The 23010-nt window shown below is 51.1% G+C and overlaps 1 protein-coding gene across 4 annotated transcripts in view; it reads left to right on the top strand.

The window, feature by feature from the left end:
- Positions 1-23010, top strand: part of SNED1 (sushi, nidogen and EGF like domains 1) — a 142717-nt gene that overhangs the window by 4807 nt on the left and 114900 nt on the right. For 2 of the 4 annotated variants that reach the window (XM_039487512.1, XM_039487509.1), the window contains exon 1: positions 20845-21434. In XM_039487512.1, the coding sequence (XP_039343446.1) occupies positions 21168-21434 (267 nt within the window). In that variant the 5' untranslated portion in view covers positions 20845-21167. Of the gene's footprint in view, positions 1-5431; positions 6087-20844; positions 21435-23010 lie in introns of those variants that run through there. The other 2 variants (XM_039487511.1, XM_039487510.1) reach the window with 2 other exon arrangements.

Raw genomic sequence — 23010 nt, 5'->3', positions numbered from 1 at the left:
GGGTGCCAGGATCTAGCAGCAGCAACAAAACACAGGCACTAAAGAATCCAGGGAACAAGCAGGGCTGAAATCCACTCCTACAGAACTGAAAGCCAGAAGCTTCCCCCTTCCCTTACCTCACGGGAGGGGAAAGGCCCTCTGCTTGGTTTCCTGGCACTTGAAGATCCTGGGAGAATTTGGCAGTATTTGAAAGGGACTCTGGGCCGAGGCAAAGTTTCTTGGGCGGTTGCATTTTGCTGCACCAGAACTTTGAAACTCTGACTCGTCTTTTCTAATTGTACAGAGAGTCAGTGACAGAGGGGAGGTGAAGGACCTGACAAGTGGTTTCTGTTCAGCTTCTTTCATCCCAAACTGTCACTCCTCCTCTGGACCAATAACGAGAATAATTTCTAAGAATTCCGAGCTTAGGGGTCTAACAGAAACCCCTTGGTGCTTCTCACCTTCTGTGGGGCATGTGCAGGCACGAGGGCAGGGCATGTGCAGAAAACTGCTGCGTACGGATCGATGTGCACCAGGCCACCCCCGGAAACAGGCAGATGGCATCACAGCCTGGGTCCTGCTTTCAGTCGCACACATGCAGCTTCCCCCTGATGTCAATTGCTGTTGCAACAGACTGGCTGGTTGTGTAGCCTCATAGGAAGAGCCCTGGCCTGGGACTCGAGAGAGCTGGCTTTGCTTCTGATGCTCTGTGACCATAGGCACCTCCGGATCCCTCTCTTTCCCTGTCTGGCTTGTCTGTTTAGAGTGGAAGCTCTTCAGGGCTGGAACTGTCTCTCCCTAGGTGTGTGTACTGCTCCTCGCACAGAGGGGCCCTTATACTGGAAAGGCCCTCTAGGCCCTGCTGTAATACCCTATAAGGCCAGGCTCCCAGGCGGCTCAGGAAGCATAACTCCTGGGATCGCACAGCACAGTAAAGACAAGCTGATGGTGCTGTTGTAATGGTATTTCAGGCTGGGGCTTGCGCTATAGGCATCAGCTGGGATGGCAGCTAACCTGGGTGCCAGGTATGTGGGTACCATCTTAGACAGGTGGCCATCTTATTGCACACCCATTTATGTTGGCACCCAGCTGTATTCTAGGGGAAGAGCAGCCAACTGCCCAAGCCTAGGTCCCGCCTCCTGAATGAACCGGCTGGGTGTTGTCCTGTCCGAGATGTTATCTGAGTGGACATTTTCTCCTGCCACTGCAGCCCCAGTGGCTCAGGCTCCAGACTGCACCTGTCCGAGCACTGGTAACAGAGGAAGGGAGCCTTGCCAAACATCAGATCCTTGCTGTACAGCCAGCCTGGTCCTCACTGCTCACGTTCACAGAGCAGAGACCCCGCCCCCAGCACCCTGCCCCCCACACCTGCGGCCGCTGAGCCGCTCAGCCTGTGAGAGGGGGCTGGAGAGCCAGAGGGGCCAGTCTGACTCACCCCCCCAAAGCTGGCCAGGCTACTCGCTCCAGACAAAGCAACCCCTGTTCATGGATGGCACAACAAACACTGCATCCGTGGGCAGTCCGGGCCTGTGGCTGAGGCTCTGCATGGCTTAATGTGCCCTGGTCACCAGGGGGCAGACCCGGCAATGACACAGCTACAGCCCTATCCCGGTACCCAGCAAGGGGCCCCATGTCAGCTCTGCCTGGGGGACCCTCCCAGATTGGTTGGCATCCCCAATCATCTGCCATCTAGTGTGTAAACAGCCACTTGGATCTGCTGCAGCAAGCAGGTGGAGCTCTGGCCCCTGCCCTCAGGAGTCCACGCTGTTCTCACGGGTGGGATGAGGGAGCTAAGGAGCCCCACAGCTCAGGGCAGCTCTGCCCCCTCCCCTTTCCCCGCAAGCACTCAGCCTGAAACAAGGAGAGGGGCCCTGCTCCAGCTGCCCCCCCAGGCCTGGGAGAGGGGGGTGAAGAGCCTCAGGAGCAGCAGAGGGGAGGCCATGGGGCTGAACTGAGGGAGCTGGGGGGCAGGGCTCCTTGCTGGGCAGACGTGGGGTGAGAGCTGCTGTAGGTGGCCAGTCTCCCCTCACCCAGTATGTGTGGGAAGGGGGCAGTGCTGATTGCTGCCCCACATGGAGGGGCAGGACAGTTCAGTCTCAGAAGACGGGCCATAGCTACACCTGCAGGGCCGACTGCGGAGGCAATCTCTGGGCTGGCCATAGTGAGGGTGTGCAGAGAGCTCCACGGTCCTGGTGAAGGGTGAACATTGCTCGGGGCTGAGTGCTTGCATAGAGCCACCCCCACCATTTGTGTATCTAAATGAGAGCAGAGCACCTTTGAGACTCTGGCCCTTCACCTCTCTGGACCCAGTGCCACCAGGTGCCCAATGGCGCTAACAATCCTTCCTTCCACTGGGGTCTGTCCGGTCTCTTTATGTGGGACCCTCTTTGGGGCAGGGCCTGCCCCGCATGTATGTGTGCAGCACCTGCCCCGTGCGGCCTGCCCATCATACAAACACTAACTAACACCAGAGTGGGGTGTTCTGGGCAATTGCTGCTGCAGCCTTCCTGTTCTCCCTCCTGCATTATGCCTCATGGCCTATCTCCCTGGGACTGGCCAGGCACTCCTGGGTGAGTAGTGCTGGGGGGCTTTAGACAGAGGAGCCTGGGGCTGCTTTACTTTGCACAGCATCAGCTCTATCCTGCCCATGTGTCATCATGGCACTCGGGGCACCATTCCCCCAGTGTGCTTGCATTCCTCTTGGTTCTGACCTGGCTGGACTTAGCTCCTGCCCAGGCAAGCCTGGCCTCAGGGTATAGCCCCAGCACATCTCTCCACACTTCAGCCTGCACACAGGCGGGGCGGGGGGCATTTGCTGCCTCATCAACATCTGTTCCTTTATGATCCCCTTACTATAGCCCAGAAGCACAGTAGTGTGGCCAGGAAGCACAGCCGCTTGTTTTGGACTGTAAGTTGTATAGCACCTCCCACAATGGGGGGCCCAATCCTGAATGGGCACCAGGGTGACACCATAACAGACAATAAGAGGCAATAATACAGAATGATAAAAGCTCAATGAGACCATTCCAGCCCCAGTGCCCCAAGGAATGCTGGGCTGTGCCATTCGGCTGCCTCTTTCCTACTGCTTGCATCATGGAGAGACTCTCCATGACACAGCCAGCCAGATGGGGCCAGGGGCCTGTGAGACCAAACCCCTTTGTGGTTCATTCATTTCTGTGTTGCCACATGGTGAGGTTTAACACCTGGACACTAATGGACAGCAGGAATTCAGGCAATGGGAAAGAGAAAGAAACCAGCAGCCACCAGAATACAACGTCTCTCTTATAAGGCTGGAGTTCTGATGAGAAGCTTGTTGTTGGAGGAAGGGTAACACCCATGCACACGCACACTTACACACATGCATATAAATGCACACATGCAACACACACACACACACACACACACGCACACAGGCATCCATATAAATGCACGTACACAGCACACACACACAAACATATTGCTGTGTAGCATGTTGACACGCACACATTTACCAGAGAGCAGTTTTCATGGGATGTTTTTTAGGCATGCCAGTCATTAAACCAGGAAAAATTCATTAAAAAGCGGGAGAACATGGACATCAAGCTCCAAAATCCACTTGAAATGTTCATTTGCTTTGCACAGCCTCTTGGTTGCTCACTATCAGTGTTACGTTCTGGGGTGTTCACAGGTTTGGCCCTCAAAGAGTTAATATAAAAGCCTGCGGAGGGTTCAGTGTGTAGCCTTTATAAAAAAAAAATTGCTTCCTGCAGGGAGTTTGTGTTAAGTTGTGAGAATCTGTCCCCAGCTCAGCCTCTAAAATTAGATTTTGCCTCTTTAACCTCTTCACTCCCAAATCGGACTAAAGGCAAGCTGGTTTCTCATCCGTGTTTCTGTGTTAGCCACGGTGACCTCAAGGTGATGCTGCCAAGGGGATGCTGGCATCAGCTCTGACCATAGGTGCTGGAACTAAGGGGTCTGCGGGGGGGCTGCTGCACCCCCTGGTTTCCATCATATTCAGGGTTTGCAGTTTAGTTCAATGGATCTCAGCACCCGCACCATACAAATTGTTCCAGCACCACTGGCTCTGTCCTCCCCACATAGTCTGTGCCATCATGTCTCTATGCCCGGGGGGCTGGTCTGAACAGGACTCTCCCGCTCCAACTTGGCTTCTCCCTTGCAGGATGCTGTTCCTAGAAGCCAATGATCCCAATTGCCCCTTCTGGCCTTGGAAGCTCTGGAAGCTATAATCCTGCCAGCAGCTCAGCGATGAGACTTCTGGCCTTAGGATTTGAACTACATGCCTCCTGTGGCTCCTACCCCATGGGGTCCTTCCCCCCTAACCTCTCCAAACCGTGGGACTCCAGTACAGCTGTGAAGCATGGGGTGCTCAAATTCCTAACCTTGACTGATGAACAGGACGATATGACTCAGACAGGGTCACCTTTGAGGTGCTGTACTCAGGGGTGGCCTTAAGCATAGTCAAAGCAGATGGCCATTTCAGGGGTGCTGCAAGCTCTGCCAAGCCTGGGCCAGCTCCACATCACTCTCTCACTGGGAGCAAATGGCTCCTTGCCAGCCCCTTCCCCCAGCAGCAGCACCAGAAGCAATGACAATGTAGACCCTGATCTCCCCTCCTGAACTCCCCAGACCTCAAGGCTGGCCCCGGACTGTGTCTGTACGCTCCATAGTCTGGACCAGCCGCTGAGAAGCAGCTGCAGGAGACTTTTGCTCTCTATGCTCTCCATTCTCAGGGACCTCTAGATGCTGCCAGCACAGCCAGTCAGAATGAATGGCGCTCATCAGTAATGTGGGTGAGTGGCTGGCTAAGTCTCTAACCCCAGTATGCTCTGCTTTGAGCCCCAGGACACATAATTCTGCCCTCCCATGCTCCAAAGGAAGGGGACACCACCAGGGTTCTCAGGGGGGTCATGATGGGCGTGGCTTAGCCAAACACCAGAGCCCCAGGCCCAGTGGGGTTTGGGGCTGCACATGTGAGTGTGGGCTCTGCCCCTGGTGGGAAGCAGACCCATGCTTCTGCTAGCTCCCTGTGGCTCCTGCCTGTTTGAGATCCCTGCAAACCCTGAGGCTGTGTCCGCGCACTCCGTGTCTGCAAAGCCTCCAGAGTATTTCATCCCCACTCCAGGGTGACCCATTGCACCCTCCCTCTATGCCCTGTTCCCCAAGCATGATCACCCCGACCCCTGGCACGTGCTACATGCCCTTGGGAGAGGAGGCTACATGTCCCCTTGGGGCACCCTGCCCCCATCCCACTGCAGAAGCAAGCCACGCGGGGGGGGGCACCTAAAAGTGAACCCAGCCCTTCCTTCCTCCCCAGCTGCTGGCCCTGGCCCTTGCTCTTTAAGAACAGCCTTTCATTTACATAGCCCCACCTCTAAGATCCATGATTGGCTGGCCATGTCCTGAGTATTAAAGGATGGCCAGCAAGGGTGGAGTTTGCTCTGTGAATGAGACCCCCCCCCCCATCCCACACCCAGCTAAACAGAGACATCAGTGTAGCCGAGAGAGAAGAATCAGTGGAGAGAGACCCACAGCGACTGGCCTGCGACTCTGGGACCTTTCTGTTTATACAGAGATTCTAGCTCTCTTCAGTGGTGCCTAACTCTCCCCACGCTACACTGCCTAGGAGGGGGGAAGCGGGGGGACTCTGGCTTTTGCACCATTGAGATCTGTGCCTTTTTATTCCTGCTAGGGAGTTTGCAGCTCAGCCTGTTTTTTTATCACATTCCCCTCCCCACTCCATCCCCTCCAAACAAAACCAAATCATACCAGCATTAAAAACCCAACCAGCCCACGCGAGGACAGATAGCAGGGTTTTGCAAAGTTCTGCTTGATGAAAGCCAAAAAAAAAAAAAGCCCCGGTGTAACTCTGAGTTGAACTAAGCGACAGCCGGTGTGTTGTGGAGATGCAGGGCCTGGCTGGATGGATGGTGATCCTAGCCCTGGGGAAATGGGTTTGGGTCGAGGGTGTTGTGCTTCTGGCTGACTTTTACCCCTTTGGCTTGGAGCAGGGGGACGCTGTCACTTTGAAACAGGATGATGGAGGCTCCGGGCTTCAGCCAATCTCAGTGAAATTTCCTTTCTTTGGAGTGGGACACACAGGACTGTATGTAAGTAGTGGTTTCTTTACTTGGGTTCTGGGGGAGGCTGAGGGCTCTGAGTGGCTTCATGGTTAAGGGGCTTTGCTGGGGCATCACATTGTGCTGTGCAAGCTGCCAGTTCCTGGCACGATTGTGTGGCCAGCCCACTGCCCATTTTGGGATGCTTATGCCCCCACGGTGAGTCCTCTCCGGAGCTCACCCAGAGGGAGAGAGAGAGACTCAGGGCAGAGTTTTAGTTCTCTTGCATCCCAAGCTGAGTAGAGAGAAAGAGCCAGGAGGGAAAAAGTGGCATAGAGTGAGTGACAAGTTGCTTTTGGCATGGAAATGGCTCCCAAGGCAGGCGAAGGGCTGGAGCCGGGCAAGGTGGCACTGGGGAGCCTACAGTTTTTTCCCAGACTCTACTCTGACTTTTTCTTTCCATAAGTCAGAGCCTAGTGCCTGTGAAAGGGAATGAGATTCAAGGGGAGAAACTGAAGTTGTGCAGAGTCTGGGTCCAGTACAGCCTGCTGCAGTGCCACCCTTCCCCGCAGCTCCACCACTCCTGGAACTGCAGGGAGAGAATCAGTCCATCTCCATGGCCATTCAGCCCTTGACGTCTCTGCAGCATGCCTGCACAGGCACTGGACGTGGACACCTGTCCACTGGGAACCAGACTGAAACTGCCACCTTACTCCAAACAGGCTACTGACGATACAAAGGCTCTGTGACTGAAGCCCAGTCTAGACAAGGAAGGGTTTGCCAGGAGAGCTATATAGCTATACCAACAAACCCTCTTAGTGTGGATTCTGCTTACAGTGGCAAAAAAGGCCTTTAGCCGGGATAGTTTATACTGGTTTGGCAAGCGAAACAAGCTATGCTGGCAAAAGGCCTTTTAGGCCAGTGTAACTGCATGGACACTAGGGCTTGTGCCGGTATAGAAATGTCCTTTCGAAATCACATCCAATCGGCGGAGTTGCGCCAATGAATGTTTTGAATGTAGACCCGGCCTTAGTGTGTCTGAGGGCATTGGGGGGGCGGGGGCAAGTTTATGAATGATTGGTAGTGATTTGGGGGGCAGTCAGGTCCGGCCTCTGTGTTCAGGCAACATTCCAGGGGCGTCAGTGTGGGTTTTGCCAGAGTATGGACAGTGTCACAACCTCCGGCCAAGGCACTATGTTTCTGAAGGGCACCTGTCCAGCATGTCTCAGACGCTGCCCGGCTTCGTCCTCTCCTACTATTCAAAAACTATCATGAAGCAAGATGATTAACACTGGCAAGGAATAAGATGCAATGGGCCAGTTCTTCTGCAGATGTAAATGGGCTTTGCTCTGCTGAAACCATTGGGGTGACACTGATTTACACCAGCTCAGGATCTGGCCCATTAAAAGTCCAGCTCAGGAGGAGGTGGGCAATAAATAAATGTGCAGCAGGGAGTGTATCAGATCTGAGCAAGTGGGGTCATATTAAGAGACAAGCCCTGTGAGCAAAGCTTTTGGGGTGCTGGTTCCACGCTGAGCTGGTGGTTCCGAGTTGTTCCCAAGTTGGAAAGTTTGAATTCGCAAGAAAAAATGTTCACGTACATTTTTTTGAATTATTTTTTGTAAATGTAATTCACAAAGGTTGATGGGACCTGGTGCCTTATTTTTCACTTGTCCCCATTCAGTGAACAGCTGTAGGACAAGAGGATGGAAATGGGTGCCAAAGGGTCTATAGGCCAGGCTCTCTCTTAGCAAAGGCCAATCTCTCACGAAAAGGCTGGGGCGGGGGTGCAGATGGGGTGACAATCTGCAATGCAGGTAGAACCTGCACCTGCAAATCCTGGTGCTCTCTCCTCATCTCACCTGCCTCTGAGTGCTCATTTGGACTGAAAGATGGCCCTTGACCAAATGCCATGCATGGATGGTAACTCAGCAGGTCTAGGAACAGGCATATCTGCTCACTGTATTGCTATGGGAGGGGTTTTAGAGAAGCTCTTATCACTTGTATATGTTTGTCTGCTTCCCATTAAAGTCTTGTATCTGGGTCACCATTAAAAAAAACCATTCATTCCCTGCTGACCTGGTGTGGAGGTGCCTGGCCCCAGCCGAACGCTCCCGATCGCTACATGTTGATAGTGGCTTCGGGTTGCCCACTTGGTTCCCCGGTGACCAATTGGTATGGAGATCACTGATCAGGGAGGCGCTTGTTTCACTTGGGGCAGCTCCCCTCCATCTGTTCCCTTAGGACCGGCAGGCAGAGGGGGTCAATAGGGAGTGCAGCGAGTGGAAGGAGCGATTCAGTCGCTCATCCCATTTCCATCTTCTTGTACAAACAGACAGAAGGTGAATATCCCCCAATCCCTGTGTTCCAAAAATGACCTTTAACCTTTACATCAGTGCAGAATTGGTGGGAAGGTACACCAGAGAACCCCCACAAAGTCTCTGTGGCAGTCTGCACTATGGACTGGAACATAAGAATGGCCAGACTGGGTCAGACCAATGGTCCAGCCAACCCTGTATCCTGTCTCCCGACAGTGGCTAATGCCAGGTGCTTCAGAAGGAATGAACAGAACAGGCAATCATCGAGTGTAGTCCAGTCCCAGCATCTGGCAGTCAGCTATTTAGGGACACCCAGAGCCCCTGGTTGTGTCCCTGACCGTCTTGGCTGAACAGCCCCTGTGGAACATGGGCTAAAGCAGTCCTGTGACCATTGTCGTTACTGTCACTAGACCAGGGCCCCCTTGTGCTAGGTACAAACTCTCAGTGAGAGACAGTTCCTGCGCCAGAGAACTTGCTATTAAAGAGACTAAGGGTGGGAGGAGAAGCAGAGGCCCAGAGAGGCAGAGGGACTTGCCCATAGTCAGACTACAAGTTGGTGGCAGAGCCAGGAATGGAACCTGAGTCCCCTGTGTCCCAGTACAGCACTAGGCCAGAGGTTCCTAAGCCTTTTTTTCTTTGCCCCCCTTCTCTGTGGGAGTCGCATCACAGTCTCCCCTCCCCCCAACTCCTGCCCATCTTGAGCAGAAAAGGACTCACTGAGGGGAACGGGCAGCTCATGGCCGGGGTGGCAGCAGGACCCAGCTGGCTCCATCCCTGGAGGAGCCCATAGCAGCGTGGTGCAGGGCGGGCTGGGGCACCTCACATTCCCTCCCCCTGCCCAGAGCCTCTCATTCCTGCAGGCTGTGGAGGGTTTGAAATATGCAGGGCTGCAGTCAGGCCAGGACAGCAGGGAGAGGGTACAGGGAGTGCCCAGCCATCTGGGCGGAGAGGAGGGGGAGCAGCAGGCTGCTGTCAGGGTGTGGCTGGGCAGGGTGGGGCTGTGCTCTCGCCAACGCTGATGACTCCCTGCGTGCCCTCCCTGGTGCGGCACGCAGCCGGCCGTGGCCCTGTGTCCCAACTTCCATCCCCCTGATGTCTTGTCGCATCCCACAGTGTGAAAAGCAATGCAGTCGCCACACTGCCTCCTTACAATCAGTCTGTGCAGTGCTTGACAAGCTAGGGCCTGCTCCTCTCCCATTGATGTCAGCATGAGCCATGCGCCTGGGAGCTTGCTGAACTGGGCACGTGGCATGAGCCACATTCCCTGCCATGAAGGGCTCACAGAGAAGGCCCCATTCTTGGACAGGGTTTCATGAGCAAGGACCTTGTGGTCTCCAAAAGGACTCTGTCTAGGGCTAAGGATCCCTACTTCAGCTCTCTGGGCAGGTGCAGGTAGTCAGGAAATTGGGGGAAGCATCGGTGAGAAGCGACGGCTAGCTAGGACTCCTGACAGTGGTGGGGGGTGAGAAGGGATGGGAGGGAGAAGAGAGGGTGTGTGCTCCCAGGGTAGAGAGACCAGACTAGAAAGAACCAAGCTGAGAGTGGCCAGTTTTGTGGCATTGGACAGAGAATGGTTACGTCTCCATATGGCTCAAACCACTCCACGCTAGCCTATTCTCTGTGAAAACCTGAAGGTTTGGAGAGTAATGTCTCAAGACCCCTCTTCCCTTTCCATAGCACCCTCGCAGGTTCCCTATTATTTCCTGTCAGACTTGTCCGTCAGGGGTGCGACTGACGAGAAGGAAGTGAGCTCGGAGGCATAGGTGGAACGAGGGGATTTAGGCCCTTGAAGGCGGGGGAAGGAGGTGCTGTGAAGTGGGGGTAGCAGCAGGAGGAAGCTGATGGTGATGGCTCAGAGCCTTGTGGATGTTACCAAGGGCAAGCTGGGAGGAAGGAGAAGAGGGGAGGCCAACGGGCACTACTACAATAGTGAAGGCAAGCGGGGATAAGCAGTGGGGGCAGTGAGAGGGCGGGAGCTGAGTGATGTTAAAGAGGAAGAAGTGCTAGCATGTGAGAGGCTGTATCATGAACACATGGTTTGGCTTGCTGTGCATGCACCACATCTGACACAAAAGCAAGGAGTGACCTAATGGTACATGCCCTCTCTGCCCCCCGCCCCAAACATCCCCTTCCATTGCCACAACTCTGGCACATCACGCACCACAGCCTGCGCTCTACCGCTGCCCTGAGAGCTCCCTCTTCTGCACACACCCACTGGCCACCTACTACTTTCAGAGAACACCAGGCATCCTCGCTCCCTGTGGGGCCCGCCCAGTGTAGAAGGCAGCCCAACCACAGAGTCTCTGCCAGGGGCCTCCATAATGAAAACACCAAGGCTGACATCCCCAGCAGCCATTTCCTCATCATCTTGCTGTGGGTGACTGTTCTTCTTGCCGTTTCCCATGTTGAGGCATGTTTTCCTGCCACCCCCTGGGAGCTGAGCAGCACCCCTCGCAGACTGTCCAAACCCACCAGGAACTCCCTTCCCTGCACCCAGGATTGAAATGGGAAGGCTAAGACTCAGCTGCCTTCCAGCTTCATTTTTCTCCATCCTCCCCCACCTTTTTAATTCAGTTTAAATTGTTCCAAATGCATCTGGATTTACTTGGGGACAGTTGAATAGTTCTAATTGAATTTAAAGCATCAAAGCTATAACAGGATGTTGAGTATCAGAATGCCTTTGGTATTTAAGGAAAACACAGGCAGGAGCCATGTGAAAAGTCCTGTTGGGCCGGAGATCTGGGTTCAAGCAAATCTCACAACTCACTTAGGCCTGGTCTGCACTAAGTGGGGGGTCGAACTAAGGTACGCAAGTTCAGCTACGCGAATAGCGTAGCTGAACTCGAACTACCTTAGTTCGAACTACTCACCCGTCCAGACGCTGCGGGATCGAAGTCCGCGGCTCCCCCGTCGACTCTGCCACCGCCGTTCGCGGTGGTGGAGTTCCGGAGTCGACGGGAGCGGCTAGCGGAGTTCCGGAGTCGACGGGCGGCTAGCGTTAGAGAAGTCGAACGCTAGCCGCCGACCCGGACAGTAAGTATAGACGTACCCTTAGCTTCCCCCTGCTCTTCAGATCAGCTGTCCCACTAGTGACCTCCAGAGTAGCATTGTCCAGGCTGGTGGAGATTAGTAACTTGTAGTGGAGCTCCTGAGGCCTGCAGGCCTTGGACAGACAGACACCAGAGGCATCTCTTATATGTCACCTTTCTGCCGGTGAAGTTCAGCTGTCTCACGTGGGCTCAGTTCCACCAGAACTTGGGCCACAGAAACCAGTTGAATGGTGGAGCTGTCCTGAGGACTCATTTCTTGAATTGGTGAAGATCAGACACATCATGGAGGTAACCTCAGGAATTACATCCCCTCCACCAGTCAAGAGTGTATGGTATTGGCTGGTGGTTAGACATATCCCAGAGGTGACCTGAGAACGTGCGTTGTTGGGCAGTGGTGATGTCATGATTCATGGATGTGAGCTCAGAGCTCATGCTCTGTAAACTCTGGCTGTAATATGTGGCTGTGGGGCGGATACCGTAGGGCCTTGGGTGCGATGTAGAATAAACATCTCTGGGTTGAACTGTAAGACAGTGCCTGGGAATGCTCAGAGTCCTTCTAACAACTCAGATCACTTTCTGGAGAGCATTCCATTTATAGACCAGTCTCCTTACATAGAAGCAACTTTCTGTATTTATCTCTCCTCCACTATTGTTAGCAGAGTCCTCATGAAAACATGTCCCTTAACTGTCCCTCCTCTGCTGTCTCCGGCCCCTCACCTAAAGGCACATTCACCGGAGTTTGGAACCTCCATCTGCTGCTGTTGAGATGCTTGTGCCATAATCAGAGGGTGAGGGTTTCATGTAGGGATGACCACTCAAGCAGATAAACTCTTCAGAGACAAAGCTCTTGTTTTCATTCCAAATGTCCCTGAGGGAGAAGAAATATAAAGATATGACCTAAAAATTATAACCTAGAAGTTTGAATGGGGCCTGATTCTCTGCTCCTTGTGTTGACATTTACATCAGTGCAAAGTGATTGCTAGCAGAGCAGAATGGCAGAGAGTTACGCACTCTCTGCACCAATCTAAATGACAACACCAGGTGCAGGGCAATGGAGAATCACACCCACATGTTCCTGATCCACCAATCCCACCATGTCATCACAGGTCTGGAGATTCAGCACCAAACCAGATGACTCTCCTACTTGAGCTAAAGGGATAACTTTATTAGCTGGTAACAGTAATAGGCTCTTGTCCTCCATGTGGAACCAGTCACTGAGTGGACTGACACTCCTAGCTAGCATCTAAGTATTTAACAGTGAAGATAATTCATCACTGGAACAACTTACCCGGTGATGTGGTGGGTTCTCCATCATGCAGTCTATCAGTTAAGATGAGGTATGTTTAATGGAGATACTGTAGCTCAGTGAGAAGCTCCAGGCTTGATGCACAGATTATGGCTAAGGTTCTCTGGCCGATATTACACAGGAGGTCAGACTAGATGTTAAGGCCAAAAGGGACAATTGCCATCATCTATGAGTCTATCTGAGGCTCACAGGAGTTCAGATCTCCATACTTTGCTGCCACCTGCACCACCAGGGACCAGAAAGGAGAGAACCAGGGCCACTGCCCCTTGTGTTAAAGGATTTCCTTCATTGGTGCAGCAGGTCTTCCAGCTCCAGGGTCAAGGGGCAGAACTAGAACTCAGTCCCTGGTGACGACCCAGTCCTGGGGTGGGTAAACTAACAAAGGTTTTGTCTAATCTGCGTAATTTGTTAGAAATCCAAGATGATGGCAGCGACAGAAAGGGCTGATGAGCTGGGTGTTTAAATGCACGTATCTCTGTGATCGCTTGAAACCCCAACTGGCGCTCAGTCTCATGTGAGAGCTCAGCGTTTCTGCATATCTGTGGGAATGTCAGCATTTGAGCAGATGTCATAAGGCTTTTGCAGTTTTGAAAATTGACATGCAGATGTTGAGGGCTGGGGGAAGGGCCTACCAATCCACAGGGAGAGACCAGAACCAAACTGGGAATCATAGAATCATAGAATTCAAGATCAGAAGGGACCATTATGATCATCTAGTCTGACCTCCTGCAAGATGCAGGCCACATAAGCCGATCCACCCACTCCTTAGCCAGCGACCCCTGCCCCATGCTTCGGAGGAAGGCGAAAAACCTCCAGGGCCATTGCCAATCTTCCCTGGAGGAAAATTCCTTCCCGACCCCAAATATGGCGGTCAGCTGAACCCCGAGCATGCGGGCAAGACTCTCCAGCCAAACCCTCTGGAAAAGGCTATATCATACCATTGACCCATTGTACTATTTACCAATGTGGCACTTAATTGACCTATTGACTAAGCCCGTTATCCTATCATACCATCCCCTCCATAAACTTATCTAGCTTAATCTTAAAGTCATGGAGGTCCTTCGCCCCCACTGTTTCCCTCGGTAGGCTGTTCCAGTATTGCACTCCCCTGATGGTTAGAAACCTTCGTCTAATTTCAAGCCTGAATTTCCTGACTGACAGTTTATATCCGTTCGTCCTCGTGTCCACATTAGCACTGAGCTGAAATAATTCTTCTCCTTCCTGGTATTTATCCTCTGATATATTTAAAGAGTGTAATCATATCTCCTCTTATCCTTCTTTTGGTTAAGGAAAACAAACCGAGCTCCTCAAGTCTCCTTTCATACGAAAGGCCTTCCATTCCTCGGATCATTCTAGTGGCCCTTCTTTGTACCTGTTCTAGTTTGAATTCATCCTTCTTAAACATGGGAGACCAAAACTGCACACAATACTCCAAATGAGGTCTCACCAATGCCTTATATAACGGGACTAGCACCTCCTTATCCCTACTAGAAATACCTCGCCTAATGCAACCCAAGACCGCATTAGCTTTTTTAACGGCCACATCACATTGCCTACTCATAGTCATCCTGCGATCAACCAGGACTCCTAGGTCCTTCTCCTCCTCCGTTACTTCCAACTGGTGCGTCCCAGCTTATAACTAAAGTTCTTGTTAGACATCCCTAAATGCATAACCTTACACTTCTCACTATTGAATTTCATCCTGTTACTAATACTCCAGTTTACAAGGTCATCTAAATCTCCCTGGAGAATATCCCGATCCTCTTCCGAATTGACAATACCCCCCAACTTGGTGTCATCCGCAAACTTTATCAGCCCACTCCTACTCTTGGTTCCCAGGTCAGCAATAAATAGATTGAATAAAATCGGACCCAAAACCGAGCCTTGAGGAACTCCACTGGTAACCCCCCTCCAACCGGACAGTTACCGCTTCAATACTAACCTCTGCATTCTCCCCTTTAACCAGCTCCTTATCCACCTCTGGATTTTCATTTCGATCCCCTTCTTTTCCAATTTAACCAGTTATTCTTCATGCGGTACCGTATAAAACGCCTTACTGAAATCCTGATATATGCGATCCTCCGCATTTCGATTGTCTATTACATCTGTTACTCTCTCATAGAAGGAGATCTATTTTGTTTGGCACGATCTACCTTCGTAAATCCATGCTGTAATCTATCCCAGTTGCCATCGGCCTCATGCTCCGGAACCACTCTCTCTTTTAAGATTTTTCCATGACTTTGCATACTACAGATGTTAGACTAACAGGCCTATAATTTCCCGGGTCACTTTTTTTCCCCTTCTTGAATATAGGAACTACATTAGCTAATCTCCAGTCAGTCGGTACAATCCCCGAATTTAGGGATTTATTAAAGATTATCGCTAACGGGCTAGCAATATCCTCGCCAATTCCTTAATATTCTAGGATGAAGATTATCCGGGCCCCGATTTACTTCCGTTAAGCTGTTCAAGTTTGGCTTCTACCTCAGATACCGTAATGTCTACCCCATATCTTCATTCCCATCGGTCCTCTATCACTATTCCTTAGCCCTTCATTAGCCTCATTAAAGACCGAGGCAAAGTATTCGTTCAGATATTGTGCCATTCCAAGATTATCCCTAATCTCCACTCCGTTTAAGGTTTTAAGCGGTCCCACTTCTTCTTTCTTGGTTTTCTTCCTATTTATATGGCTAAAAAACCGTTTGCTATTGGTTTTAATCCCCTTCGCTAGGTCCATCTCCACTCGTCGCTTTGCCTTTCTCACAGCTTCCCTGCACCCTCTGACCTCAATAAGGTAGGTTTCCTTGCTGATCCCTCCCATTTTCCACTCCTGGTACGCTTTCTGTTTTTTCTTAATGACCCCTCTAAGACGCTTGCTCATCCAGCTCGGTCTAAAACTGCTACCTACGAGCCGTTTCCCTTCTCGGGATACATGCCTCTGACAACTCCTGCAACTTCAACCTGAAGTAACCCCAGGCGTCATCTGCCCTTAGATCCCTAAATATGTTAGCCCAGTCCACTTCCCTAACTAGTCGCCTTAATTTAGTAAAATTAGCCCTTTTGAAATCATACACCCTAGTCTCAGATGCACTATTGATTATCCTCCCATTTATTTGGAAACGAATTAGCTCATGATCACTCGAGCCAAGGTTGTCCCCTACAACAATGTCCTCAACAAGGTCCTCGTTACTCACCAAAATCAAATCTAAAATGGCATCCCCCCTCGTCGGTTCAGCAACCACTTGATGAAGGAATTCATTAGCTATCACGTCTAGGAAAAGCTGAGCCCTATTATTATTACTAGCATTTGTCTCCCAATCTATATCCGGGAAGTTAAAGTCCCCCATGATCAAGCAGTTCCTATTAGTGTTTACCTCCTTAAAAACATTAAAGAGCTCTCTATCCATCTCTAAGCTAGATCCTGGCGGTCTATAGCACACCCCAATCACTATCCCGGGTGAGGCTCTGGTAGTTTTCTTCCCCAATGTGACCATTGCCCAAACAGACTCCGTATTAATAGTCTGCATCATTGGACTGTTAAAGCATTGTGCTGCTTCCAAGAAAACTGCAAGAGCCATTCCTTCCTGTGCCTGGGTCACCTCTCAGTCACACCCACTTCTCCTACAGCCTCTGTCCAAAGACAATGTCTGGTCCATCACAAGGTGCACATGTGCCATCAGCACTGCAGATGCCCTTCCATGCATTCAGTCTGCCACCTCCAATCTACTTCTTCCATCAAATTGTACAGCACAATTGTAGGCCCTGAATCGGCAGAGGGATCCACTCTCATGCCTGTGTGGAGCTCCACTGGCTTGATGTTTAGGTCTAAGGCACCAATTCAACAAGACTCTGATTCAGGAAAGCACTTGCCTTAAGCATACATGCAGTCCTGAGCAGAGCTGCTTTTCTGAATCAGGTCTGTTTGTGTAACCTGAAGCACATACTGGCGCACCTTGCTGTGCTGAAGCCCAGGAGAGGGGTGCCAGAAGCTTGTACTTAGGACAAAGCATATGCCTGGAAATTAGGTCCTGAAGGTTTGATGCGCCCCCCTGCCGCCAGCGTGTTCAGGGACTTTGGATATGTCACCCTGCCAGTCTCTGTACCTTTGTGTCCCATTGGTAAAATGGGGCTCAGGCTGCCCTATCTAACAGGGTTTGGGCTGTTGTTTCTGAAGTGCTTTGAGAGCCTTCAATGGAAGAAATGCCTGGTGTTATCTTTATTACATGTAGGAGTGCTCCCCCCAGCCCCTGTATAGGATCCACACTGCTCTGTAGAACCCCTCCAGTCTCCTGCGAGGTCCTGCCACGCTCCACAAAGATTGTTCTGTTTGTATGGTGACTAGCACCACAAGCACCACCTTTACACTGACTTTCCAGGGCAATAGGAGACATGTAATTATTCAGATAGCTCTGGGCTGGATCCAGCTACCCTTCCTTGTGTGGAATAATGCTTGTGTGACATCCTGTCCCTGCTGAAGTCAATGGGAGTTTTGCCATTGATTTCAACTCATGAGAGCAGCTATGGAGTAAGATGCTACCTAGCATGAGTAAAGGTCTCAGAATCTGGCCCTTCAAAACCAAGCAGCAGAAGAGTTAACTGCTTCCAGAGTACAGATTTGTATGTTCTGCTGCTTTCGCCTTGCCACTTAGGAGAGATACTAGGCAGGGTATTAAAATACACAAGGACAAATGTTGGCATCATCCAGTCCTTAATACTCAGGGAAACAAGCATGAAAATCAGCGTTCCCAGCCCTGGTTCCATTGATGCCAGTGACAAAAGTCCCTTGACTGTGATGGGACCAGAATTTGGTCCAGTGAGACTTTGCCTGACTAAGGACTAAATCCAGATGGAGTCCGGACATCAGGACTTTGCCCCTGGAGATGATGGCAGGGCACTGGAGGGAAATGTGGGGAGGGAAGACACATGGGGGCAGACTTTTGGGTGCTCCTTATTCAGCATGGGGGTCAGCTTTTCAATATCTCAGCTGCCATTTGTCTCTGTAGGGGGAGTCTCTGTTTGTCTCAATGGGGGATTCTCCATTTGTCACAATGGAGGATTCTCCGTTTGTCTCAGTGGGGGCGGATGGGTGCTAAGCTCTTGAAAATTGCCCCCAGTTGTGAGTGCTGAGCCTGTCTGAAAATTCTGGCTTGATCCTGCTCCCATTAAAGCCACGGGCTAAAATCCATTGAACTAATGGTGCAGGATCAGGCCCCAGGTCAGTGCTGGTTGTGATTCGGTGGCATGGGCAGTGCCTGCTTGTTGTGCTGGCCTCTGCAGGGGTCCTAGGGCTTCTCCTTTCCAAACTGTTGAGGCTTCTCATGCATTGGGCAACACTGACTCACCCTGATGCAAGGAGCCACCCTGCTGTTGGACCACACACTACATGGGTGTTGCTAATTGCCAGGGTAGTTACTCATGTCAGGTAACAGCTTGTCACTGAACTGCTCAGAATTAGCAGATATGATGTGGCAAGCCAGATTCCCCTGCCATTTCATCTCAGGCCCAGCCTACAGGACCTAGGAAGCTTGTGTCACTGAGCAGCATAATCAGGGCTTACACTGGACTGCAGGAGCACAATCCTGGGGGCTCGGCGAGGAGGAGCAGCACAGGGAAAGAGACAAGTGTACAAAAGGGAAGGGGGATGACATGATTTGCAGAGAGTGTGTCAGATACTGACCCCAGTAGGTCATGCTCATCAGCTGGGCTCCAGCTCCAGCTGTCTGCTCCCTGCTTCCCTCCCTTCCTTGATTTCGGCTCTTGTTGAGTGCCTTGCATTACTGGCCCTGTACCCCACAGCGGGCAGCCTGAATCAGCCAGCAACCAAGTTCAGGCAGGGGATTTCTTTCTTTTTTAACCTCTGGGATTAAACCTCTGACTGTTTCAAACCAGTGCTCTGGGGGAAGACGGGAAATCAATGTGTTTGGAAAACCAGTGATTAACTGAAACCTGAGCCAAAACATTGCAAAGCAGCTGCAAAGCAGCAGGGAGCCTTGGCAGAGACAGGCTAGGGGGTCCCCCAGGGAATGCTGATACAGCCCAGATAAGTAGGGACAACCCTTCTGTGCAGAGGAGCCTATGAGCAGACACAGCACCGCATCATGCCTGCCACTGCCCTCTTAGGTTTTTCTACTTGCCCCGATCCTGTGCTTTGCCAGCTGGGGGTTATAAAACCAGGTCCCGTTAAAGAGCTCCCGGAGGTACCACAGGTGGGGTGGGGGTGAGAGAGTTTTCACTGAGCTCTTAGGTTATGTAGAACTCTGAAGCCATCAGGGCATGTGGCTAGCAGAAGAGGGTGGGAGTGCTGGCAAATGGAGGGGGCCCACAGGAATGGCTAGGCTTGCAGTCTTTGGGGACCAAGTTGCCAGGTGATGAGTTGACAGCAGGCATTCTCAAGTCATAGAATATCAGGGTTGGAATGCTCCTCTTCTCTTGGGTCTTAGAGTTCAGTATCCATAGAAGTGCCTGGGAGGTCCCAGAGCCACACGACTCCTAGAGGCCAGTGATTTGGGCACATACCTTACATGCACCCAGTTGAAAATGCACCCTGAATCATTCCCTGCTTCTCATTATTATTCAGCCATCAGTCTGTGCCTATGAAAATCCAGCTCCGTGATGGCTCAGGTCTGCTGGTGACCCAGAACCTACCAGGCCTTCTGTGCTTGCAGATTGGTCAGCGTCAGAACTGAGTTTTAGAGACACAATTCACTGGGTCAAATCTAGCAGACACAACGCCACTGACTTCAGTGGCATGTTACTTGCTTACACCAGGTCTGAATTTGGCCAGTCATGTAGCATGGGAAGAAACCTGTCCCGCTTCCAAGCACCACCTCCTTCCCATGAACGATTCTTCTGTTACTGGAACGGGAGGTCGCTCATCCCTGTGGTGATGTGCTGGGGTGGCAGCACTAAAGTAATACTTCTAAAGAGCCAACAAGTCTCTGTGATTGGAACCTGCATCCCCCTCCCTTGAGGGGCCAGGGCAAGGTTCCACAATGTTATTTCAGGCTTTCGTGACTGTGAGGGTCAGACCCCAATGCCAGGGGCTTGAACAAGGCTGAGGCAACACTCAGCATCCTACTTAAACACTAAAGAATCCTGTGGCACCTTATAGACTAACAGACGTTTTGCAGCATGAGCTTTCGTGGGTGAATACCCACTTCTTCGGATGCAAGTGGTGGAAATTTCCACCACTTGCATCCGAAGAAGTGGGTATTCACCCACGAAAGCTCATGCTGCAAAACGTCTGTTAGTCTATAAGGTGCCACAGGATTCTTTGTTGCTTTTACAGATCCAGACTAACACGGCTACCCCTCTGATATTTGACTACTTAAACACTGTGGGCCCCAAGTAAGACCTAAGTGGGGCCTCAGCCTTGCACTGGTTCAGTGCAGGAAGAAGGCATGAGGTCCATGATTGCTACTGATGGCCTCAATGGGCCAGATCCCCAGCTGGTGTACGTTAGTGTAAAACCATTGAGATCAATGTACACCAGCTGGGGATCTGGCCCATTGACTCCAATAGAGCTGTAGATGGTTTACACCAGCTGGGGAATCTGGCCCCAGGCATCCAGAAATTTTTCTATACAAGAGCGAGGGCTCAATTTTGTATACAAGAGCAGAGGTAATTGGGTGAAATTCTCTGGCTTGTGATATACAGGAGGTCAAACTAGATCAGTGATACTCAGACCTCAGTGGTTTAGAAGCCAATTTAGCAATCAGCATTACCCAAAAGAGCCACAGGGGTGTGAGTTCATTGTTTATTTTCTATAGTACCGTATATTCATATTTAAACAGTACAGCAGGGAAATATTTAGAATATATATACATATATTATTCTCCCTGCAAAATGACTGACCAAGTATTATTTTATCAACTACAATTGGTTAATAACATAGGAAAAGCACATCCTGACTGGTTAATAACTTAAATTGGTCAATAATTAAATCCCACGGGGCTTTAATACCATGTGCTGCAAAGAGCTGCAGGAGACACATTAAAGAGCCACCTGTGGCTCGTGAGCCTCAGTCTGAGGATCACTGAACTAGGTGATCTAATTGCCCCCTTCTGGCCTTAAAATCTAGGAGCAATAACATGACCTTGCAGCTTGGTGCTTTTGAACAGGAGGGGAGTCTACCCTGCCGGGGTTAAAAGCTTGGTTCAGGTGTCCTAGCTCAGCTCTGCCTGATTTGATGTTTTCCACACCTGCTGAGGTGACCAGCTGTCTGGTAGGGAGATTACAGCAGGGGTTGGGCTTTATCTCCTGAGAAAAAGGGGAATGACTAGGATTTTTTATTTTATTTTTTTGAGTGCTGTTTTCCAATTCCACATGCCTCTCTTTTGAAAAGTGCTGCAGGAGGGAACAAAATTCTGAGAGCAAGCTGAGAGCGAGACTCCATGTCCCTGGTTAATGAAGGAGATGCCTAGATGAGAATCTTAACCAGGCCACATTCCAGCCAGATATGGGATTTAATGTGGCAGAGATAGAGCTGTGCTGGATGAACCCTTTTGCCAGAAAGACTCATGCACCTCTATCTGTCATGCAGTGTCCACACAGCACTAAAAGAGATGCATACACATGTGCTATATCTGCCTGCCCTCCACTTCCACAATGGACAGGCAGAGACAGCTTGACTCCTTGCTCCAGTTCAGGAGCCAGTCCCACCTTGTCATTCTGCAGCTCTACCACCTGCCTACTTTATGAAAGTCAGCCAGCTCTTCAGCAGAGAGTAAGTGGGTTTACCATTCAGGTCATTGCTAGCCAAAGTCAGCACAACAGGGAATGATCCCAGATTCCAGCTGCTTACTCAGGCTGAGAAGTGAAGGTGCTGTTCCCAGGGGGTTGGTTCACCCTGAAGTTTACTTTAATCACTGATTGGGAGGTCTTAAAATCACCAGCTTCGCTATGGCCTTTTTACATCGTGGGACAGAGTCCCCATTGGTGTAAAGCAGTGTCACTCCATTGTAGTCAGTGAGGCCAGATCCCCAGCTGGTGTAAATCAGGGTCACTCCACTGAAGTCAAGGCTGATTTATACCAGCTGGAGATCTGGCTTTACAGTTATCTCCCTCATGGGGAAGCCAATCACAGCCCAGTTGCACCTAGTCTATGTTCTCACCCACTTTGGGTTTGCCTGTGTAGACCAAAGCAAACTCTTAGAGCACCATCTGCAGCCTTACTACACCCAGCCATGGCACACTTAGGACAGCACTTACTGAGGCCTCAATGTCCCCCTGCTACCACTTTCTAAAGGCAAAGGCCATTGGTGAAGGAGCAGCTCCTCCTCACTCTCCCCACCTGTCTTGCTGGCTCTTGTTCTCTTTTCCTGTTATCTTACTTTGGGCAAAAGTCTGTGTGTAAGTGGTTGCAGTGCCATTGGCTCTGGAAACATGAGAGAGAAAGATACTTTCAGCCTTTCTTCCCCTTACCTTTGTTTCCTTTGTCTCCTCACACCCATCTCATTTCCCCCCTCCCCAGCACCCTGACTTGTTCCTGCCTTGGTCCTTCTCACTGCAGCACCAGGGCCGTGCTGCTGTCCACTTCATGCGTCTTGCTTCCTCATAAGGAACCCCTTGATGCTCTGGGCTGGGACAACAGAGGATGCTGGGATGGCAAAGGAACCTCCACTCAGCTACACTTCCATTCTAGTTTTCTTCTCTTTGTATCTGGAGAGGCAAAGGGAAAGGGGGGCGGGGTCTGAGCTGTGCGGGGGCCCAGTGTGCCAGTGGCATAGGCCAGTCTTTGGGGAAGGTGAGAACGTGTCAGTTCTTCAGAGGGAAGCTGGTGGCTTTCTCAGGACTCTCAAAAAGACAATAACGGAGAACCTGCATTAGAGAAGATAAGGTCTCCCTGCTTAGGGGGAAATACATTCCTGAGGAGGAGGATGTTCTGTGCCCCCTGAGGAATACACAGGGTTATGCTTTCAATACACATTCCCCAAGAGAGGGATTTTCCCAGTTCTGTGTGAGACCTTGTTTCCTTACCCGGATCTCCCCCTGCAGAATACAAGGGATTAAAAACCTTCAAACCAGGCATTCCCGCGCAGCATCGGGTTTACTCATCCACCTTCAGTTAAGAGTACTTTTCCCAGCTTTTGTTCAGGGACTGTTTTCACCAAATGGTCTCTTGCTTCAGCACAGAAGGGAAACATCTTAATTTCTCCAAACCAGAGAGAGGTTTCTCCCTTGAGAAGAAAGGGGATGCTTTTCACAGGCTGGCCTCTCCTGTCAGAACATGGGGGGGTAAGCTTTCCACCCTGAATTCTTCAAAAGGAAGGTAAGGCTGTGATTCAGTCAGGGGATCCATC

Source organism: Mauremys reevesii, linkage group 9 (assembly GCF_016161935.1).
Source record: "Mauremys reevesii isolate NIE-2019 linkage group 9, ASM1616193v1, whole genome shotgun sequence".
Lineage (NCBI taxonomy): Eukaryota > Metazoa > Chordata > Testudines > Geoemydidae > Mauremys > Mauremys reevesii.
The sequence above is the reverse complement of the archived record's forward strand: the minus strand, read 5'-3'. Positions and strand labels throughout refer to the sequence as shown.